At 42.8% G+C, this 22867-nt stretch overlaps 1 protein-coding gene across 3 annotated transcripts in view; it reads right to left on the reverse strand.

Annotated features, from left to right (window-relative positions):
• Positions 1-3482: 3482 nt before the first annotated feature.
• The window catches only part of TBC1D9 (TBC1 domain family member 9), a 99689-nt gene continuing 80304 nt past the window's right edge, over positions 3483-22867 (reverse strand). For all 3 annotated transcript variants that reach the window (XM_088454723.1, XM_088454724.1, XM_088454722.1), the window contains exons 17-21: positions 20070-20135; positions 19837-19923; positions 10317-10391; positions 10104-10204; positions 3483-5234 (exon numbers count right to left, since the gene is read on the reverse strand). In XM_088454723.1, coding sequence (XP_088310849.1) covers positions 4530-5234; positions 10104-10204; positions 10317-10391; positions 19837-19923; positions 20070-20135 — 1034 coding nt within the window. In that variant the 3' untranslated portion in view covers positions 3483-4529. The remainder of the gene's footprint in view (positions 5235-10103; positions 10205-10316; positions 10392-19836; positions 19924-20069; positions 20136-22867) is intronic.

The following is a 22867-nucleotide window of genomic DNA, read 5'->3' on the forward strand; positions in this document are numbered from 1 at the left end:
ACCCCCCCCGGGAGGTTAGGTTTAGGCTAGGGGAAGGGTGGGGGTTGGCGTTAGGCACACCCGGCTGTACTCAGGGGGTTAGGCACCTCCCCGGGGTTTAGGCGACGGGGAAGGGGAGGTTAGATTTAGGCACTTAGAGGGGGGATTAGGGTTAGGGACTGGGGGGAAGGTTAGGGTTAGGCACCCCTAAGGGAGGGTTAGGGGGCAGAAATAGGTTAGTATACACTTACCTTTGACGATCGGGATTTCCTCCTCTGCCGCTGTCGGGATTCCAACCGCCGGGCATGGGTCCGGCGGTAAATCATACCGATTCCAAACCCAGGTACACATGTATTGCCCAAGATACTGATGGTACTGTCTGTGTGTGTAACACAGGTGTTGGTGCTGGTGACAGTTAGTCCACACGTGGTATGCTTACCCAGTTCTTAGAGCTTATTGCATAGGGTACTTGCGGTTATGTTTGGGAGCTGAAATGGCTCTGGCTATGGTAAGAGTCTCACCATAGGTTGGACCACTTCTGACTTCGAGTTCTGGTAGGTCCTAGTGACCACCGGCTCAGTGTAACTAGCATGATGCTGGAGGGAGATAGCGCAAGAGCACAATCCTTCCTACAAGTATCATCACCATTTAAGATGGAGGGACTGCAGCAGATCTCTGTTCTCCGATATCTGCTATGGTCTTCCTATTTCCGACCACAAAGCAGCGTCCATAGGTTTCTATGAGGGCTGCTACGTGGTCATATGTACCAAGCATTCCGAGCTTATCCCCGGATCATAATGCCATCTGAGCTACTCCTTCGCAAATTTTATCGGATTGTTTGAAATAAGGTTCTATGGTAGAATAATGTTGTTAGGTATAGGCATAGACTTATCACATGACTAGGAACTTCATGCAGTAGATAAAAAGAATGCAGGGAGCAGCAGATAAAAATACTACAGGTTGGGAAAGGTGATAACAGATTAGCCTTATCTGTGAATGCAAACTACACCCAGTGGCTACTTTATTACCTGTACATTACTAAAAAATATCTAATCAGCTTATCATTGCAGCAACTCAATGTATATAAGGATGTAGACATGGTGAATAGGTTCAGTTGTTGTTCAGGCCAACCAAACAGAATGAGGAAGAAACATGAACAGATATGTGGCAAACACTGGAACGACAGATCGGCTATCTGACCGATCTGGTAAGTTATTTATAAACTATATTTGCATACACACTTACAAATCAGCAGTAAGACATGTCTGACCAGAAGAACCAGTTGTGATGTAATTTCCACTGGTTCCTGTGGCCAGCATATGAGCTGGTCATTAGGTCATGTGTACACACAAGCAGATGTAAACGATATAGCTATATGATATACCACATTTATCATGCAGCACAGCTGATGCAATATATCGGTGAAATAAATCTTTCACAGATTAATAGTGTGTACACACTATTAGATGGTTGAGACGATATATGGTCCAGTGTGTACCCAACATAAGTGACTGACTGAAGTATGGTTGTAATAGCCTGCAAGACACAGGTATGGATGCGATATCCAGCAAATTCTCTCGTATTTTTAAAGTGGCAATAATGTAAAACCAAACTAGTTTTGTCTTTTAAATTTATGCCACTTTAAAAATATGGGATAACTTGCCGGAATCCCAACCATGGCCCGTATTCAACTGAGGCGAAAAGCAGTTTTCGCGTATTTTTGGCAGAAACTTTTCACCGATTACGTAATTTTCGCCTGTTTTGACTTTACTCCGTAATTAATTTGGAAGACTTTTCGCCTAGGCGGTAAATTAATGCATTGTAATAGGTGGAAAAGTTTCGCCTATGAATAGCAGGAGGAAAAAAGTGCAGAATTGGGGTTTTGGGGAGCAACGTTGCGGGAATTCCCGTGCAGCCTTCAGACAGTCCCCCAAATTTTTTTAAAAAGACTTACCCCAAAAAATCACTTTGAATTTGGGGGCAAAAAAAAAAATGTTGAGGGACAAAGTTAAAAACTAGCGAACTTGACTCTGGGGGGGTCCCCAAGTATTATTTTCATTGCAGGGGCTTGCGCCAGGTGGATTTTACACGATTTTTTCAACTTAACTTTAGCAACTTTAAAATATGCTGACCCCCATTTTCAAGTACCCAAATTTGCTGGGATAAGTTATTTTCTGCAAAAAAACTCCAGAATACTATTCTGCACCACTTATTCAGAAACGATATTTAGCAGCTCATTTAAAAACACCAAATACCTTCAGCAAGCCAAATCGGGGGTAACCATAGCTAACCCCCATGTCAGAGCATCTTTTGGGGGGTGTCAGGCGGATTTCCCAAATCTGACAGTACTTTCCGCTTGTTTAAGTTTCGCTGGGTCCCATTTTCATGTACTTTCAAACTGAATACGGCGATACATGGGCACGCAAAACAGGTGAAAAGTCCGGGAGGCGGAAAAGTATCGCGGGTCCGCTCAAATTGAATGCGGCTCCATGCATGCATCTTGCAGGCTATTACGTAAAGGCCCATGGGGTGGATTGAGTATCTCGGGAGCTGTGTGATCTCCTGGAATTTTCATGACTATTGCTAATGAGAAAGGTCAAATTAGAATGGCCAGACCTGACAAGAAGGTGACAGTTATGCTGGGTACACACTTGTTCATATATTGCTTGCTCTATTGACGAGTGATTAATCCGAGAGTGTAACATAGATAGGTATTCAATTAGCCGTGGGGTTTATCCCACGACTAATTGCCGGCCAAAATCCCTGCGGCACGGGGAAAAACTATTCAGTAACATAGCCTTTTTCCCATGCCGAAAAATCGTGACACACGCATGGAGACACAGATTCCACGAAAACTGTGGAATCAATGGGTTTTTCCATGCACGTGAGCCCGATTTGGTGGTTTTTACCTCGCACCGCCATGAGCTGCGAGGTAAAGTCCGAATGCTGGAACTTGCACGCGGGGTCTTGCGTGCAAGAAATTCCCACTAATTGAATAAACCCTGCAGCCAATTGCTTATGCCCCATAGTCGGTCACAGACATTATGAGGTCGGCCCTGCAGCGCAGCCAATATATCTGAAAGACATATCGGAACATCTGCAGGTGTGTACGGTTGACACGCTGACCACTTGATGCAGGGACTGCCGACACATCTCAACTAGGCAGGCAAATTTAAATGTCAGTCCAGACATATCACATTTCTTACAGACCCATAATAATGCAGTGATCTAATCTGCTGGGTTTGTACTGTGTGGATGACCACAGACACAGACTAAGATTCAGCAGAATGATCCGAGTATTATTGATTTCATTTCAGTAATTTTTCAATTTCTATATGGCGACATGTACTGTACATATACAGTGTCGTATCATATGCATACATTACTAACCTATCAATACTTGCTTTATAACCAGAGATTCACTTGTGCTGACTGTAAACATTTAGCATAATGCATTTTACTTCAGCCAATATAAAATGACAGAACTGCACTACGACCACGGCTGAGTCTGGGAATACTTCATCTGGTGATATGAACCCTTTTATTTATTGGTTGTAAACAGCGGAACAAAACAGCAGCATCAGTTCATCATTACTTTTCTGTAACAAGTAAGGGGTTCCATTTATATATGATACAAGTAACTAAGATTAAAAATAGCTTTAAAAAAAAAATAAGACTTTTTAAATAAAATGACGACACACATAACATGCATTCATGTATACCGGATGAAAGCAGGTAATAAATGGTCAGCTTTCTGCACTCCAGGTTGGTATCCCAAAAATGTCCTGCAGCCAATAGCCTCACACTATCACTTTCACGTGGTCCAGCGCCCAGCACACTGATCTGATCATCCATATACAGTAGACAGAGAGGAGCACACCTGCCAGGAAGAACATTATAGTAGCTGTAGTTCAGTAACAGCGGGATGCAGGAAGCAGACTTTTTCCAATTTGGTAAATGGGATTGATGAAATCAAAATAAAACAGAAAAGTTTGCTAATAAAATAGTATTCAAAGTGCAGGTGCTCAAGTACATAAAATACTAGCTCTGGGGCAATTGGGATTGTATATGATAAAGTGGCAATGCATTTTCCGCTGACCAAATATGTAGTAGTATAGACTTCTAGTTCACATGAAAACTTATTTACAGTGTTTAAAAGTAAACAGGAGATACAGTATTTCACTTTGGAACAGAACGAGGACATGTTCTCAGATTACTATGTTTGCCATATCTGCAATACAGTTTTTCTACAGAGGTTACATAATAACATTAACATTTTATACTTATTTCAAGATAATATATTTATATTAAAAATCCCTTGTGGTTTATTTAAAATAGTTTGCACTCATGCCTATATCATGGCGGTGTGTCTTTAAAAATATTGGTCTAACATCCATAAGCTCCTTAGAAGTCATTTAGATGGAGATTGGTAAATTGTGCAATCTAGTTATTTTTCCAGCCAAAAGATTAAAACTGTTTATGCTTGTATCATGGGACTGATTGTTTTTAGTAAGCTGCTGTTGATACTGTGATGATGTTTTAAAACCACTTTATCCAGATATAGTAGAAATGTCATAGTCACTTATAGAAGACAAAGCTCTTCCCATCATCCTGAGGTTTTTCGCATTAGTAATTCTTGCCATTATGGAAACCGGCTTGTCGAAGTACCTCACAAGGGCTGGCTCTGTCAAGAGAGAGGCAAGGAACTGTTCAAATGTAATGGTCCAGTCTCCGTCTAGGCTATTACTGGCCGGCAAAGGAGATTGGCGATGACTGCGTACAAGAATTGTGTCATCACCAATGTCTTCGCACTGTAATTTGTCATCCTCATGTGATCCGGCACTCAACACAGAGTAAGAGGACATGGAGCTATCGTCTTTTGTTTCATCATCTGATATAAGCATTGATGTACAGGCCCCATTGTCTCTAGGAGAAGAGTCTTCTAGTTTCACCTCCTCCATCTGATCAGAGTGAAGATCTTCTGCAGGGTCACTGGGAACAGGACTGTTGGAGAAAACCCCTGCCTGTGCATACTGGTAAGTTTGGACATGCTTCTTCTCATGGGCTCTCCCGTGAGCCTCCTTGCAGTTGTTAGTGGGAGATGCTTCTGTACCCTCGCTGGAGAAGAGCTTGCCCACCTCACCAATCTCAAGCAGCAAACTGGTGACTGCTGCTGTGGCATGGTACAGTTCTTGCTCACAAGTGTCCTCACTGAACATATTGTACATAGTTTTACACAATTCAATAAACTGTTCCTAGAAAGAGGAAAAAAACAGAACATTGATTTTCATTGCAATAAATACAATGTGCTTTTAAAATAATGAACTACTCCACTCTTAACACAATTTGCTCCATTACAAGTTGTTTTCCCTATTCATCATTTCTTACGAACAAATCAACTACTTCACCCAAATAGCTGTAAACAGACACATGTAACCTGAAGGCCCTCTACATTTGTTGATAGGTACTGGAGATGTTCTACGCATTAAAAAGGTTCATTTTAGATCAATTGAATTGCAAAGGTAATCATCAATGTGAAAAATACAAAAAAAAAAAAAATTACCGCCAAAAATTTGATAGTATCACAAACTGGCGTAACTACTGTAGGTGCAAGGGATACGGCTGCTATAGGGCCTGTGCCATCTCCTGGGCCCGGTCATCCCCCTGCACCTACACTGCCAGGCAAGCTGTGGTGGCGTCCTCCTTCAGCAGTGTGCTGGGAATCGGTATGAAATACCGCCAGCCATGATTCCCGGCAGCACCTGGTTGACAAAAGCAGAGTTCCCGGCAGCGGAAGCCCGACAGCGCTGGAAATCCCGATCGTCGATAGGTAAGTACTTACTAACCTAACCCCCTAACCCTCCTTAGGGGTGCCTAAGCTAACCTCCCCCCCAAGTGCCTACCCCTAATCTCCTCTCTAAGTGCCTAACCCTAACCCCCCCTTCCCCGCTGCCTAAACCTAAGTCCCCCGGGGGGGTGCCTAACCCTAAATCACCCCCCAGGGGTGCCTAACCCTAACCTTCCCTTCCCCGCTGCCTAAACCTAAGTCCCACGGGGGGGTGCCTAACCCTAAGTCACCCCCCAGGGGTGCCTAACCCTAATCCTCCCTCCCCCTAGCCTAACCCTAACCCCCTCGGTGGGGAGCCCTAAACCTAACCCTCCCCCACCGTGGCTGTCCGCTCGCGGCGCCCGGCATCCCTTTGATCGGGATGCCGGGCGCCTGTCTCCTGGCGTTGGGAAAATGTCAGGTGTCTACATCTAGACGCCCGGCATTTCACCCTCGCCGGGATATGACAGTCGGGAAGCCGGCTGTCGGTATTAAGGCAGCCGGCTTCCCGATTGTATACCGTGTGCTGGGCAGGGCAGTCACATCTGCCCTCCCGTTTGGCTCAGTCTCCGTATCTCCTCACTGACTAATACTAGGAGGTGGCGTGGCCATGATCCGTAGATGTCCCAGCAGGCTCAGCACACGCTTTCTCTCAGCATCAGTCAGTGAGGAGAAACGGAGCCGACTGGGAGAGGTTATGTGCCTGCCCTGCGCAGCACATGCTGAAGGAGGACAACCACGGAGCAGAGGTAAGTCGAGGACAGAGAGGAATGTGGAGCTACAGTGGACGTAGGGGGGCCCGTGAAAATGTTGCTATGGAGTCAACCTAGGTCTCACATTATACCCAGGCAAGTTCTATAGAAATTACATTAATATATATAATATATTTTTATGGTTTCTAAGGATTTGGGGAATTAGAGCGTAAATGGATGTATAGTAGTATCTGTTTCATTATATTTGACCAATACCCCATTATATAGTGCAGTGGTTCCAAAACTTGATACCATGGCACCCTGCTGGTACCTCGGGGCACTTGCAGGGGTGCCATGGGTTTGTGGTCCAGGGCCAAATTAAATTATTTATGGTCAATGTGATAGGCAATCACCAACACTGGTTTTGCCTATTATAAAATATATAGACAAACAGAAGCACAGCCCTGTTCACCACCACATAACTGAACCTAAAAATTACAGGTAAGCACTATTTACTTCATTTAATAATTTGTGCTGAATTTCTCAATAAGAAACGTTTGGCCTAGAGGTGCAATGAAACAAAAATGCTGATACTCTAGGGCAGGGGTCTTTAACGGGTGGCCTGCAGAGTTGTTCCCCGTGGCCCGCCGATTGGGGCACCCGTGGTCCTGCAGCAGCTGGCATTACAATAAGTCACACTGACTTATTATACTATATGCCGCTGCGCTGCCCGCCGTCAGTGCTGCAGCTGCGGCCTGAACACTGTCAGTGATTGACAGTCCAGGCACGGCTGGAGGGGGAGGAGGGACCGCTGTCTTTTCTCCTCAACTCCTCCCCCCACAGTGACACAGCATTACTGGAGTCCGTGCCTGGCTGGAGGGGGAGGAGAGGCCGTGCTCTCCCCTTTACTCTCCTCAGCTCCTCCCCTCTCCACCTTATGTTCCCTGGCTTCCTTCCCTCCCTGCTGTGCTTGGGCACCGGGATCTGACGTCTCGATCTCGTGACCATCCCCAGCGTTACATACAACGAGGAGCCACCATCCACCTGCTGCACTGAAGTTCTGGGCCCAGGTTAAAAAAAATTAAATACTGTATATTAGTCATCCACTGTCACCCTCTCCCTGTCACCCAGTGCTGTTACCCTTCTCCCTGTCACCCAGTGCTGTTACCCTCTCCCTGTCACCCAGTGCTGTTACCCTCTCCCTGTTGTCACCAACTCCCTGTCACCCATTGCTGTAATTCTCACCCTGTCACCAACTGCTATTACCTTCTCCCCGTCATCACCCTCTCCCTGTCACCAACTGCTGTCACCCTCTCCCCGTCATCACCCTATCCTGTCGTCACTCTCCCTGTCGTCACCCTCTCACCAAGTACGGTCACCCTCTCTCTGAATATGTATCGTTGGGTATAATTGTAGCTTAGCACCCAGGGTGGTCCTGCTGCATAAGGGCCCTATAACACTTCATACATTTTCATATGGGTGGGCTACGTGTGTGTTTAATTATTTTCACGTGGGGACCTATGTGTGTTTTTTTATCTGCAAATCTCTGTGTTTTATTTTCATGTCGGGGCAAATATGTTTTTTCATGCGGAGCCTATGTGTTTGGTTCTTTCAGGCAAAGCCTATGGTGTTTTATTATTTTTTTGAGGGGGCCTATGTTTGATTTTATTTAATGTTGTGGCCTATGTGTGTGTTTGTTTTTTATTTATAATGTGGGGCCCCCTGCAGTGAGGGTTAATGTGTTTTATTTTTTATTCCTTTTGGGACCATTGTATATTATTACTAAGGATACTGTATGGTCTGTAACAGGAGAAGGTCCATGTGGGGGGACACAATGAGTGTCCATGTCGGCTACACCAACCCTAGTGACGCCACTGAGTATAGTAATAAATTATAACCATATGTAGGTATTTTAATCTCCAGATTCCCTTTTGTAATTGTTACATGTACATAATTGTGTGAGGATGGGGAAGAGTCTAAATACCGCAGTATAGCTTAGTGGATCTCGGACTTCTTTGAATTTTTTAATTTGGCCCACACTGTCTTAAAGGTTGAAGACCCCTGTTCTAGGGTGCCGTGATTTAAGAAAGTTTGGAAACCACTAATATAAATAGTGGAATAGTGTATGTATAGTGGTGACAATAGTTACAAGATGCACTGTGTGCTATTAAACACCTGCTTTTAGTCAAATGTGTACACTATTCTGCAGGGAGGAGCAGATTAGTGACAGATTGGTTAAGTAGATTTGGTTTGCATTATTTATAGTAGCCACATCGCTGTTTTGATGAAATTACACTAGTGGTCACCTAGGAAATGAAGGCGCAGGTTTGCAATTTATTGACCTTATGTACAGTTCTGGCTTTTTGTCAGGTTGTAGTCAGTTACTCTTCTGCTACAAAAATATAGATTTGCTTTATTTTCAAGGGTGTTTGGCACCATTAATTTTGGGAGGAAGCCTTTATACTATCCTGCTGTACACCTGATGATAGGCATCTATGAATACACTATTTCTACTGCATGGTACTATGGGCCCCATTTACAAACGAAATACAACCCCTTTAGCGCTCGCTAAAGGGGTTATACCTTCTTGCTGTATTTAGTAAACAGCGGTAATCTAAGATTACCGCTGTTTGTACAGCATCGCTCTCGCCATCTAAAAGATGGCGAGAGCGATGCGGGCCATATTGCCGACAATGGAGACCCGGCGGTGCCTTTCCGGCTTCAACGAAGCCTTCCAGGCACTGCCTTGTTCCCGTGTCATGCACATGCGCAGACGGACAGTCGCGCATGCGCATGACCCTGGAGCCCCGTCGCTGGCAGCGTTAGGCTGCCAGCAGCCCAGCAGAGGACCTCGTCGAGGATTCCGCTGGACTTCGCGAGACCTCGCCGGAGGGGTAAGTATTACTAAATACCAGTGGAATTTTCGTTTGTATCACAGTGATACTAAACGAAAATTCCAGCTGGTATTTCCCTTCGTTTGTAAATGGGGCCCTAAGTGAGGCTTGGTACATTTGAGGAGGAAAGGTGTGAGGAAGGAGCGGGGCCGGATTATAGGGAGGGCGACAGGGGCGGTCGTCCCGGGGCCCCCACATATAGGTGGCACCCCACACTGTCCCCGGCCCTTAGATGAACTGTTTTTGTTTTATTTTCTTTCATCTGAGCCGCCTGCCGCGGCCCGCGGTTAAGCCCCGCCCCGACATTTGGCTCTGCCCCCTTCTGCTGCTGCTGGCCAATATGCCTTTCTTTGCCTCTGACGCAGTAAGAGTAAGTAATGTATATGTGTCTGTGCGTGTGTGTACATATATATGTTTGTTGCCCAGGGGCCTTCACAGACCTTAATCCGGCCCTCGGAAGGAGAGACTTTACTAATAAGGGGAACATTAGCTAACTCTGGAGTCTATGTACTAAGCTTTGGAAAGAGAGATAAAGTAGATGGAGATGAAGTACCAACCAATCAGCTCATAGCAGGCTTTACTTGAAAAATGACACTTAGAAGCTTTATTTCTCTCCAGGGCTTAGTACATAGACCCCTGAATATGGTTGAGCAGCTGTTTGTGACCACACCATTCATTACAAATTTGTGCGTTAAAATGTTATTACATTACCTGGTTTAATTTAGGCAATTCTTTTGGAACCTTTTGCCTTGACCTGCTTTCTTGTGCCCACATTCGAAGATAATAGCGATTGTCCTGACTTGTCTTTTTAACTAAAACAAAACAATCAAAATGTAAAAGAAAGTTAAATTAAAGTTACAATTATCACAGTATTACATTCTCTACAACAAGTACGACACAAACATTGTGATGGCTGGGTGTTACCTTTCGCTGTTTTAAGACTGACTGCAACATAGCCTTCTTCTGTCATTTTCTTGTTTGTTGACTCAAGCGCAGCAACTTAATGACAACATATGAAATAAAGAAACCATCTTAGATGACTTTCTAAAGTACAACTAAAAAGGTATTTCACTGGCACAGTTGACATCTCCTAACTGAATATAAGGGAGGACACATGTTTCATCATGAGACTAATTGCAGGCACAGAAACAGACAGATCTCAGGTGCACAACTCCAAATTACTGATACTATTTAAATGCAATAACATTTTTCAATCAATAGAGGTTTATAGCATAATCACGGCCAAGGTTATGGGCCTACCCACCATATCCAGGTAACCTCTTTAGGGTAGTTCCCTAACATACTAGGGTTCAAATCCAGAGTGCAGGACACTCCTAAATCAGCGCAGCCAAGCCGCCCCAGGGCATTGCCATAGTGAGAAAAGTGAAGTAAAAAAGTAAGAGCAGCTATTCGTGCACAGAAAGGTGAAAATACAAATATAATGAAACAAAAGTATTAAAATTGTGAAAAAGGAAAAATGTGTTATGATGCAATGCCCTGGAGCAGACCAACCAAAGCAATCCAGGGAACCCACGCCCCAAAAATCAACCCAAAATTGCACTACAGTATATAAACTTGTAGGACTTACCTAAAATTGTGCATATACTATACCAGACTTTTTTTACTTCACTTTTCTCACTATGGCAATACCCTGGGGTGGTTAGGCTGCGCTGATTTAGGAGTGTCCTGCGCTCTGGATTTGAACCCTAGTATGTTAGGGACCTACCCTACAGAGGTTACCTGGATATGGTGGGTAGGCCCATAACCTTGGCCGTGATTATGCTAAAAATCTCTATTGATTGCAAAATTTTATTGCATTTATATATTATTAGTAATTTGGAGTTGTGCACCTCAGATCTGTGTTTCTGTACATGTTTCATCATGTAAGTTAATGAGAAAGAACAATCATCTAGGCTTGAAATGTTCATTATACATTTATTGCTTTAATGAATATCGTTATACATTTACCTAAATAAGGCTGAATTTCATACTGTGTCAGCCTAATTGTAGTGCCGGAAATCTACACAAGGTTTAACAAAACTTGACTAATTCCAAAAGTCAATGTTATGGAGACATCTTGGACTGTGACCTCTCCATAATAATTTACTAAGAATTCCAATAATCCAATACAGTATTTCTAGGGCTCCATTTTATAACGATACTAATTGCTGGTGGCATATTTTGTTTAGTATCACCGTGATACTTACGAATATACCTCTAGTATTTAACATCACTTATTTGTCTGGTGAGGTCTGGTATGGTCTTCCTCCTCTGTGGCATCCTCCGCTGAGGTGCCGGCAGTTTGACACTGCTGGCGACAGATTGCTGACTAATGCGCATGTGCGACGGCCGTCTGTGCAAGCGCATTGTGCTTCATCCCAGTGGGGACTCCGCAAAGCAATGCCAGCAGTGGTGATCGTACCACTTACACCACTAAGTTATACAGTCATAAACCATTTGCTAAATACTGAAGGAAGCTATAACCTCTTAGTTTCAAAATGAGTGCTAAAGTTGTTATGACTCATTCTTAAATGTAGCCCCAAGTAGTAAATTCTAGACAAGAGACTAGCACCTCACAACTATGGTCTATAGCAGCGGTTCCCTAACTGTGCGCCGTGGCACCCTGGGGTGCCTCAGGACACTCACAGGGGTGCCTCAGGTTGGTGGTCCAGCACCAAATCAAATTCTATATGGTCAATGTAATGTAAATATGTGGACAAACAGAAGCACAAACCTGTCCCCACCACATAACTGAACCGGAGGATGACAGGTAAGCACAACTGACTTAACTTTATTACTTCACTACATGTTTCTAAAATTTCTCAATAACAAACTTTTGGTTTAGGGGTGCCGTGTAAACAATACTCTAGGGCGCTGTAATTCGAAAAAGTTTGTGAACCACTGGTCTATAGTATAGAGGTTTGTTTTGCATGTTTTCTCACTTATTCTATGTTCACGTGACTTATTATCTCTAATTACTTTATTCAGTTTCCTGTATTGGCACACTGTGTGCTCTGAATTATGTATAAGTACTCTCACTATACTTACAATTTCCTCCATAACTTCCTTCTCCAGCTAAATACTATAACTTGTACAGTATTTGCTACATTTGGCATTAGAAAATTAATATGGTTAAGAACACTAAAATAGAGGAAATATGCCAGAAATAAGTCCAGTCAGCAAACTCTATGCAGTCAATTCAATTAGGTGCAACTAAAGCTAGATACACACTAGACTACTTGCAAACGATGCAATGTCGTCAACAATTTCCTTTGAACTCCCGGGAAACGACCTAGTGCATACACACTGTGCAATCTAACAAACGATCAAACGATATATCTTGCATAATTTGGTGGTTCGATCGTTAACTACATAATGTAACCATATCGCCTGGTCGTTTGGTAGTGCGTACACATTGCATGATCTAAGGGGAATCGCTAACGAGATTGACAGATCTTTCTGCATATACAAAAGATCTGAATATGCGATGAACGATGCAGTGTGAGCGCACATAGTGCATACACACTGGACGATTTGTTGTTCCAATGCGTTGGATCGGCCTTAAGTCTTTCCCATGAGTAAGTGTGGCTATATAACGCACTTACGGTACCGCCGGACCATGGATTTTTGTTTGAGTTCAGCTGCCATTCACCCCACATGCTCCTAATTGAATTGACTCCTATATGTGGTCTGTGTATGACCCACAAGGATCACCCTGCCTGATCAAAAACAGATTGGAAAGTAATCAGGCTGGCTGGAAGATCAATTATTTCGTAACTTGCTCATTAGGCTTTATTACACGGATTACTCAGATTTGCAAAAAGTGTCGACTTAATTGATTTTCGATTTTGTCAGCTTAAATATAATGTTTGGCAAAACAATGGCAAGTGCTCTCAGTATTACAGCTTAGAAAAATCCTATTTCTAAGAACTGTGTAAGCACAGTCGTGTCTATAGAACACAAAATATGATTTCAACAAATATCTAAATTTTCTGACAGTTATCAAAAAATTAAGTATATTGAAATTCTAGACAACAGAATATTTTATTTTAAAATAGAAACAAATTATTACATCAAGACTGAAAAATAGGTTCCAAAGCTTATTCATAAACTCGCCAATTTGTTTGCGGTTTTGTGTGTTCTACCCTGCAACTTGAACTAAACACATGGCTTTATCTTTCTATATTCCCTCTGGACTTTTCAGCCATGTCTACATATCATCAGCATACAATCCAACATTTAGACAAGCAAAAGCAGGACAAATAAACCCAATCCACCCAAATATTGCCACAATCCATCCAGAAACACCCACTTTGGCCCAACCTCTGCCATTTTTAGGCCTGTAAATCAGGAATGCCTTACCAAATGGGGCAGTTGGGAGGTATGCACCAAGCAGAAGTTATTTATTATGTTCACTAGGATATAACAAAGCTGTTCTCTATATACAATCAGATCCAATACAGCAGGGGTTCCCAACCATGGTCCTCAAGGCACACTAACAGTCCAGGTTTTAAGGATAGCCATACTTAAGCAAAGGTGTCTTTATTAGTACCTCAGTTATTTTGGTTAAACCATCTGTGCTCAAGCAAGGATATCACTAAAACCTGGACTGTTAGTGTGCCTTGAGGACCGAGGTTGGGAAACACTGCAATACAGAGTGCAGCAGAGCTATGTCATATCTCAGGATTATGAATATAAACTATGATTAAATAAACATTAATTATAGAAGGCCCAAAAATGTCAGGAGGGCAAATACAAGCCAACCAATGTAATACAGCTGCTTGCTATATTTCTGCATGTTACCATCTGTAGTTTTATCCCTAATGATTCAGTTACAGAGAACTGCAGTATATCTGGTAGTCTTCCATCTTCATTTGGGTCCGCATTTGAGAAGGCGCTTCTAGGAGCACTAATACAGAGACAAATTAAATTTGCAAACAAACCTAAAATGACAGTGGAGGTGTGTGAGTAGGGGGCCAATCGCAAGCCTTAATATCTGGAGTGTGACATTTGATCCCTCCCTGGTTTTCAGCCATTGCTGTAAGAGGAGTGTCCGAAGAAACTGCTAATGATTCGGGGGATGGGCACTGGCGGTCACCTTTTCTAGGTGGTGATGCAGCTTTTAATAGTTTTTAAATACTTTAGAAAATTCTGCTTTAATATGACTGCAGTATATGACCACTTAAATATTATGGAGCTCACTTTGCGATCTGTGAATTTAAATTGAACAAAAGATTGAATTTAAGCTATCACTATCTGTTGGTGGTTATGCGTACATTCCCAAGTGGTGCCAAGGGCTTACATGTTGACATTCCCTCTATTCCCATTCCATATTCAGTTGCAGTGGCGTAACTAGGGCAGGGCGGGCGGGGTTCGTGCCATGGGCGCCGTTGGACCGCCCGCCCTAGTTAGTCAGTGTAGCGCCGACCGCAATGAGTGCGGTCAGCGCTACACATTTACACAGGACCAGCGCTAGGCTTCCAGCGCCGGTCCTGTGCTGCACGCCTGAGCCCGTTCCCTCCCCCAGGAGGCGGGCTCAGGCTGTGCATAACACACTTATCGCCGCCAGCGCTGGCGGCGATGCGTGTGTTAAACAGCAGCCAATGAGAGTCAGATAGACTCTCATTGACTGCTGCAGCACCCACTGCAAGAGCCGGACTTCCGTCCGGCTCCTGCAGTGGGTAATGGGACTGACGTCATGATGTCTGTCCCATAATGCTGAGCGCGCCCGCCCGGGCGGGAGCGGCGTCGCGATCAGGACCAGGAGCAGAGATTCAGGTAAGTATATTTTTATAGCTATATATATATTTTTTTGTAACCTATCTGCACAACGGAGGAGGGGGGTGGCTACTACCGGGGGGACCTCTACTGGGGGAGGGGTGACTACTACTGGGGGGACCTCTACTGGGGGAGGGGTGGCTACTACTGGGGGGACCTCTACTGGGGGAGGGGTGGCTACTACTGGGGACACCATTGGGAGCACCTACTCTACTGGGGACTACTACTTGGGGGGGAACTACCACTGGGGGCATTATGAAAGGGGCCTACTAGAGGCACTGCACTCGGGGGACCACTACTGGGGGCAATAATAGGAAGGGCCACTACAGGGGGCACTGGATAGGGGGGATCACTACAGGGTACCTGCATAAGGGGACCACTACTGGGAAAACTGCATTGACTACTGCTGGGGGCACTATATAAAGGGCACTGCATAGGGGGGAATGACTACTGGGGGCACCATATAAAGGGCACTGCATAAGGGGATACTGCTACTGGGCGCACTGCATTGTGGGGACTGCTACTGGGGGCACTGCGTAAGGGGAACACTACATGGGGCACTGCATTTGGGGGGGCCACTACTGGGGGTACTGTATAAGGGGCACTACTATGGGCCTGCATAAGAGGGACCACAACTGCATACTGGGGGTACTGTATAAGGGGTACTACTGGGGTTAAGGTGCATATGGATAGGAATGTTCAGCGTGAAAATAAAGGGGTGTGTCATGTTGACACGCCCCATTTTTAAGTGACCACGCCCATTTTTTCCTGCGCGCATATCGGTGTGTTACGGGGGGGGGCTCCGTTTTCAAATTTGCCCTGGGCTCCAAATACCCGAGTTACGCCACTGTTCAATTATCAAATCTTTATGTCAGACATGTGCAGGTATTACCAGTACTGTCTTCTTAATCAGTGTTCTAGGATACCTAGCTCCAATTTAATCCATCTAGGTATTAGCAGTAGTGTCTTCTTAATCAGTGTTCTAGGATAACTAGCTCCAATTTAATCCAGCTAGGTATTAGCAGTAGTGTCTTCTTAATCAGTGTTCTAGGATAACTAGCTCCAATTTAATCCAGCTAGGTATTAGCAGTAGTGTCTTCTTAATCAGTGTTCTAGGATAACTAGCTCCAATTTAATCCAGCTAGGTATTAGCAGTAGTGTCTTCTTAATCAGTGTTCAAGGATAACTAGCTCCAATTTAATCCAGCTACTGTAGGTATTACCAGTAGTGTCTTATTAATCAATGTTCTAGGATAACTAGCTCCAATTTAATCCACCTAGTTTTGGGTGTACCCATATTAACCAACAATCCTGAGTATGACTTTCATAGGCCTAATGTCCATCCTGATACGGCCGTTCCACCTTATGCTCCCTCAGTGCTCTCCTCACTTCTAATGCTTGCCAACTCAAAACAGGTAATAGTTGTGGCCAAGTCACTGGTTTTTAATGTCCCATAAGTGTAGGTCTGAATCTGCAGAAGACAATGGAGGATAAGACGAGTGCCCCAGTTATGGAGAGAAGCGCTACACTTTATGGAATATTCTGGACAATTTTTGTATTCAATGACCTCCAACCAAAACAATCTCTCAATTTGGATACATATATCCTTTAAAGTACATAATGATTTGGGGACTTTTATTTTATTTTAAAAACCACTACAGTATTTAGATATATAACAACAATGGGACACATTGCTTTTGGGATGCGATGCATCACGCCACTCTTCGCATGCATGCCGGCATTAGATACGCTGGTATGCATGAGCAAAACCCAATGGACAGCTCTCTTGGTAAGAGCTGTCCTTTGCGAATGACGGACTTCTGGGTCTATTACCCTGGCGACCATCTGAATATGGCGTTACCCATGGCATCCAAGCCCCCGGAGTGCATCGCATTCCAGGGATTGGTGCATATGAGAAATGCAGTCAAACCTTCATTTTGGGTGTTTGACCGTATTTCTCCCATTGCTGCATCCCGCCCTGGAACTGATATTTTTACAAACCATTTTTTTTTTTCAGATAAAAGAAATTAAAATAATTATTTAAACCTATAAGGGGTTAAATGCAACTGCATTTGTGACTTAGCACTGTGCATGCTCTGTGCCCACATCTTAGTGACATCTCTACTTGCTGTTACATTGGCCTACCTGGGCGGCACGCTGATAGTGACGACAGCTACCTAAAAATATGGATGGGTGAGGGAAGTGCACCCACACAGATGTGTGCAACTCTGCATATATGCACATTTATTTTCATGCACGCACTATGGCTGACAGTTTATTAAAGCAACATAGAAGTGTTACACACAGCATGTTTTGGATGCCACGTGCATAATATTATATCAACACACTGCAAAGAATGTGGGATTAACATTACTGTGCCTGGTACAGATAAACTTCATAACACATCATCAGCAGGATCAGGATCAACATCAAGAAATTGTAAGAGTACACTTGCAGAACAAACGTAAACTACACAGCACCACCCACCCACTGCTATTGCTAGACTCCAACACCCCTTCCCAACAACAGAGGCTTAATGGTAGATTTACGAATGCGCAGTTTGTCAAGGGCTTTGACAGATCGGTTTAAAATGGCAATATAAATAAATGATAAAACAGGCTTATTTAGCTTGAGAACCAGAATAGAACTAAATTCTAATCGGCCAAAACAGTTGAAGCCTGGCAGCTTTGACAACCCTCTCCTTAGTAAATCTAACCTCTAAGGACCTAACTCCGATTTGGGAATAGAGTAAGAAAGAGCAAGTAACTGTGCATCTTGGTAAAACCATGCTGCAATGCAGGTGGGGCTGATGTAAAATGTGCAGAGAGATTTAGATTTGTTGGACAGTGTAAAAATAAAGCTGTCCAGCATTTGTGTGCTACATGCAAAGACAGCCAGTATTTACCCCACATGCAAAAATAAAATGAATGTATGTGTTTGCACCCCTTGCATTGCAACATGGTTTGTCCAGGTACACAGTTACCTGCTCTATCTTACTCTATTACCAAATCTAAATCATATCCTTAAGCTGGCCACACACTAGAACAACTTACATCCAACCAGCCAACTTGTTGATTGGTTGGAATGAAAATCTGGTAAGGAATGGGAGTAAATGATGATCAGCAATTTACTCCTAAATGCCAGAAAACAGATGAAAATGGTCGTTCAGACAAGTTTGTTAAATGTTTGATCTAAACTATTTGTTCATACAACAGTTTTGGTCCATTTTTCAGCGTCTGGGAGCAAGTTGCTGATTGTATTCCTTACCAGATTTTCATTCCAACCAATCTACTAGTTGGCTGGTTGGACAGATAATCTTTAGATGTGTGGCCAGCTTAAGTCTGTGAGACCTATTTTCTCCAGTATCCTGTGTGGCTTTGTACTGTTCATCTTTGCAATTTATGTTAATCTTGCTTTTAGACATTAATTTGCATTTTCTATGACATTTCTCCATCAGTCATGTGCTTTGCAACCCTTTTTTCCCCTGGTCTTTATTCATGTTCTTGACAGTATGCTCTCATCAACGGTACACAGGACGCTAAAGTCAATCCATCCCTCAGAAGAGAAGATGTATTGGTGGTTTATTTAGTGTTAGGTTTCGGCTACATAACCAAGTCTAGTGATGCCATCTCATCAACCCTTATGGTCTTCAAAACACCCAGTTGCTGATTGGTCAATTTGTTTGTTCTTATGTATAGGAATCTGTAATCTTTTTAATTCTCATTGTATCCAACAAGAATCACTTCCACTGTACTGGTTTTGTAGATTGCTGTGGTTTTTTCCAGGAATATAAAACAAATGCTTTGTACACAAAGCTCTGCCAGAACTCATGTGAAAGTTTCTTCACCGTTATGGAAAATAATCTGCTTTGCAAGTGACGTTATTACTGCTAAACCCCAGTATATAATAGGGAGTCGGTGAGCATGGATCTGGTGATTTCAGTCAAGGTTCTGTTCTTCTTTTTATCTTTTCCATTTTATACTGGTATATAATGGAACTGTCTTTTGATGCTCTTTATTCTTAAATTATTTTGTGTCTTATAAATTGACCTCCATTGTCACTTCAAAATGTTCTGCCGGATATTTTTTCTCCTTTTACCTTCGTTACTCTTTGAATTAAATAAACTCTACAGATTTCACTTGTATTCTTCTGTTGTGTTGTGTCTTATCCCATGACTCGTTGCAGAAAATGCTTCACTGTTCATGCATTAACATACACGGTCAAATACAGATTAATTTAATAACATGGAAGTTCTACATTATAAAGAATTATGAGAGCTCAACAGAGAGATTACACAGTGACAGCCCAAGATACAGTGCCACCTGCTGTGCCTACAGTATAGTATACCATGTATACTCAGTCTTCACCTGGGGATGTAGTCAGCATGCCGCCACACGTATCCAACATAGGAATTTTCCTCAAAGCTACAGGTACTCCATAAATTATACAAAGAGGGAAATTATTTGTTAATCCTTCCATAAAGAGATCTTATAAAATACAAGGTTATTCTGATATAACAAAACAAGTTTTTCAGATTACTCCCAAGAAGAAAAATACGAAGTGTGGCAAAATGATTTCGGGTTTGGTTTCCAACTAATCAGAGCTTGTATACTAGTATCAGAGTTTCATTACAAGGTACATGAGATATACACAGATGTTTGGCCTACCATGGCTACACTCCGGAGCGATATCTTCAAAGAAGTACTGTGTGGCTTCAAAAGCAGAATCTGGCTCTTCTTGATCAGGTGACAGATCTGAAATGGTTAATAATGCAATTTTAGTACATGTTACAAGTGGATGGGGATGACTAATCCATCATAAATTGTGTCAGGTCATACAACTGCTTATAAGAATATTTTAAACAATGTTTAACTTTATTCTTTTTTTTTTAAGAACTCACCAGGCAATATATGCATCCTGTATAAAAGCTTCAGTTTTTCTGTGAGGTCACCATGGCAGGCTGCACCTGAGGGGATCCAACAATCATTACAATGGCAGCAAGAATAAAAACAAATAGAATTTATTTAACACATCTGAAATGTAGAGGTTTACCATGACTATTTGTGTAACACATAGGAGCACTATAGATTGTAAGCTTGCGAGCAGGGCCTTCCTACCTATATATCTATCTGTTATTACCCAGTTTTGTTCTATAAATGTTGCCAATTGTAAAGCGCAACAGAATATGCTGCGCTATATAAGAAACGGTTAATAAATAGATAAATATTGCTATACTCTTTACATACATACTGGTCAGTTAGGAGGCAAGCAATACTTAATAGACCGTGCCCAAAAAGGCCGTCATTTAGGGTCACAGCCATTGACGTACACATGCAACGCTTGCAGCACACCAGAATCCTTTGTATAAAGTGAGAATTTATAGTCATTTGTACTAATTATTTTTTGTGCAAGTTTGTGTTCATCAATAATCTTATCTTGCTACATTTTGTACCTCCATTTATGCATAGGATTTTCTCTGTGAATGGTTGATATAATTTGTCCTATTGGCTGCATTCCACTGGGAGAGGTGGTTTTCATGGTGCTTTGTAATGTTTGTTGCTTTCAGGTCCCTAAAGAGGGTATTGGTATATGCCTGGAGCCCACAAGCAGTTAGTGTTGCCTTAAGCTCTTCCCTAAACGTAATTTCTAAAGGTGTTTTTTTTTTTAACAGCTAAGTCGCATCTTAAGTAGTTTAGTAACTGGGATGTCTAATCACCCATAAGAGACAACATGCTGTCCTGGTGTCAGCCATTCACACAGCAGAAAGTACTACTCTCCTCACCCTAGTGTCTTCCAGGCATGAGGACATCCTGGGCACGGGTTATGGTTTCCATGTACACTTGGAGAACTTTCACTTATAGCAGAGTCTTTGATTCCTTATGCTGGGTTATTTGCTTTCCCTTGTGTGGCTGCTACAAGTCTGCTTTATTGTCTGCTCGATGCTTGTTACATTTTGTATGGTGTGAGACTCATTCCTCTATTGAGTGGCAACATGAACCTCCATGTATTTATTTTGGGTCAATAATCTTTGACTGCCTACAACTATCCAGACTTTTCCTAGTATGATGACTTGTTTTGCAGCCAATATTCTTGTTACTTCTGACCTCTTTAGGCCAATTGTGTGTCTAATAGCAGTTTACTTCTCTAGTAGTGGATGTATGGTGGCATTATAGTTGGGTGTTCTCCATGGACCTTAGTGAGGAATGTTTTCACTGTGCTTTAAGTTTCTGTGCTTGAGGAGGGGTGTAGTGAAAGAGGTGTACTGCTATTAGTTTCCATAATAGAGTTATGCTGTTTCTATGGTATTAGAGAAGCTATGCGACTTTCCTTTATTAAGAAAAAGCTTTACAGTTTTTTAAATTGACATTAGATGTTATTTTGTTATGATTTATGGTAAGAATTCCATTTTTATTCCATGAAGAACATGAATGCGTAAAAATGCAAAAATGGGTGAATACGGTTTACAGCCGTAACTGCCAACTCTCCCGGAACGTCTTGCATACTCCTGCCCACTTTCTAGTGAAGTTAGCAAGATAGGGCGTATAATGCCACGACTCGTGGGTCCAGGCAGAAGGGCTGGGGCCAATATGATGAGTTTCTATGAGAAACCCTAATGCTACAAAACACCCGGCCCCAGCCTCCATCAGCTGCCATCTGCATCTCCTCCCCAAGGAGAAAGTAAAAGTCAGCAAGTATGGCTATAGCACTGACAAACTCTCTCTCTATCCATCATCTATCTATCCATCCAACCTGCATTAGGACTAATTTACAAACATATGTCAATTTATGAGAGGCGCGATGTGCATGCCCTTTTCAGCATTGCATCCACAGGTGTTGATTTCACAATCTCTTGAAATGCTTTTTTAAAAGTAAGCAAGTATGATTTATTGTGAGGGAACTATTTATTTCTAGTAAATACGCCTTTTCCTTGGTAGACTACACCTTCACTAAGCTTTATAAAGTTTATCACTTGCTTGTCCTTGAAAAGTTGCTGTTGTGAATAAACATGTGATGTTTATGCTTACATTGAATTCATAAGAGACACTTTATTTCCAAACAAATCTGTGCAATGTTTAAAGGGACTGAAACCTGGAATCGTATAATTCTACTCCGCTGGCTAATCCTCCATGTAATGCAGTTCTGCAGCATATGCCCCCCCTACATCCAACATCTACGGATACAGGATGCAGTAAAACATTACCATGGTAATCAACTACCAGGATACATGCTGACATTTGCAGATATTATGTGGCTGATTTTGAGTTGGAATTAAAGAAAAAAAAGCTAGTAACTGTGCACCTTGGTAAGACCATGCTGCACTCCAGGCGGGACAGATGTAAAATTGCACAAAGAGTTAGATGTGAGATGGGTCTGTCCAATTAAAATCTAAACTGCAGTGTAAAAAGATAAAGCTGTCCAGCATTTGTGGGCTACATGTAAAACCAGCTAGTATCTACCCTGCATAAAAAATTAGCTTGCACCCCTTGCATTGCAACATGGGCCCTCATTCAGAGCCACTCGCTAGCGGCAGTACGCTCGTTCCGAGCGATGTTCGCACATCTGCGCATGCGTACGGATCGTTATACGCATGCGCGAACCAGTCAGTGCGGCCGAAATTCATGTGCTCGCAAAATAGCGAATGCCTGATAATTTGAGTGACAGGATGAGGCGTATGTGGGTGGTAACAGGGGAAGGTGC

This window comes from Taudactylus pleione, unplaced genomic scaffold, assembly GCF_031769625.1.
Source record: "Taudactylus pleione unplaced genomic scaffold, aTauple2 ptg000628l, whole genome shotgun sequence".
In the NCBI taxonomy this organism is placed as follows: domain Eukaryota; kingdom Metazoa; phylum Chordata; class Amphibia; order Anura; family Myobatrachidae; genus Taudactylus; species Taudactylus pleione.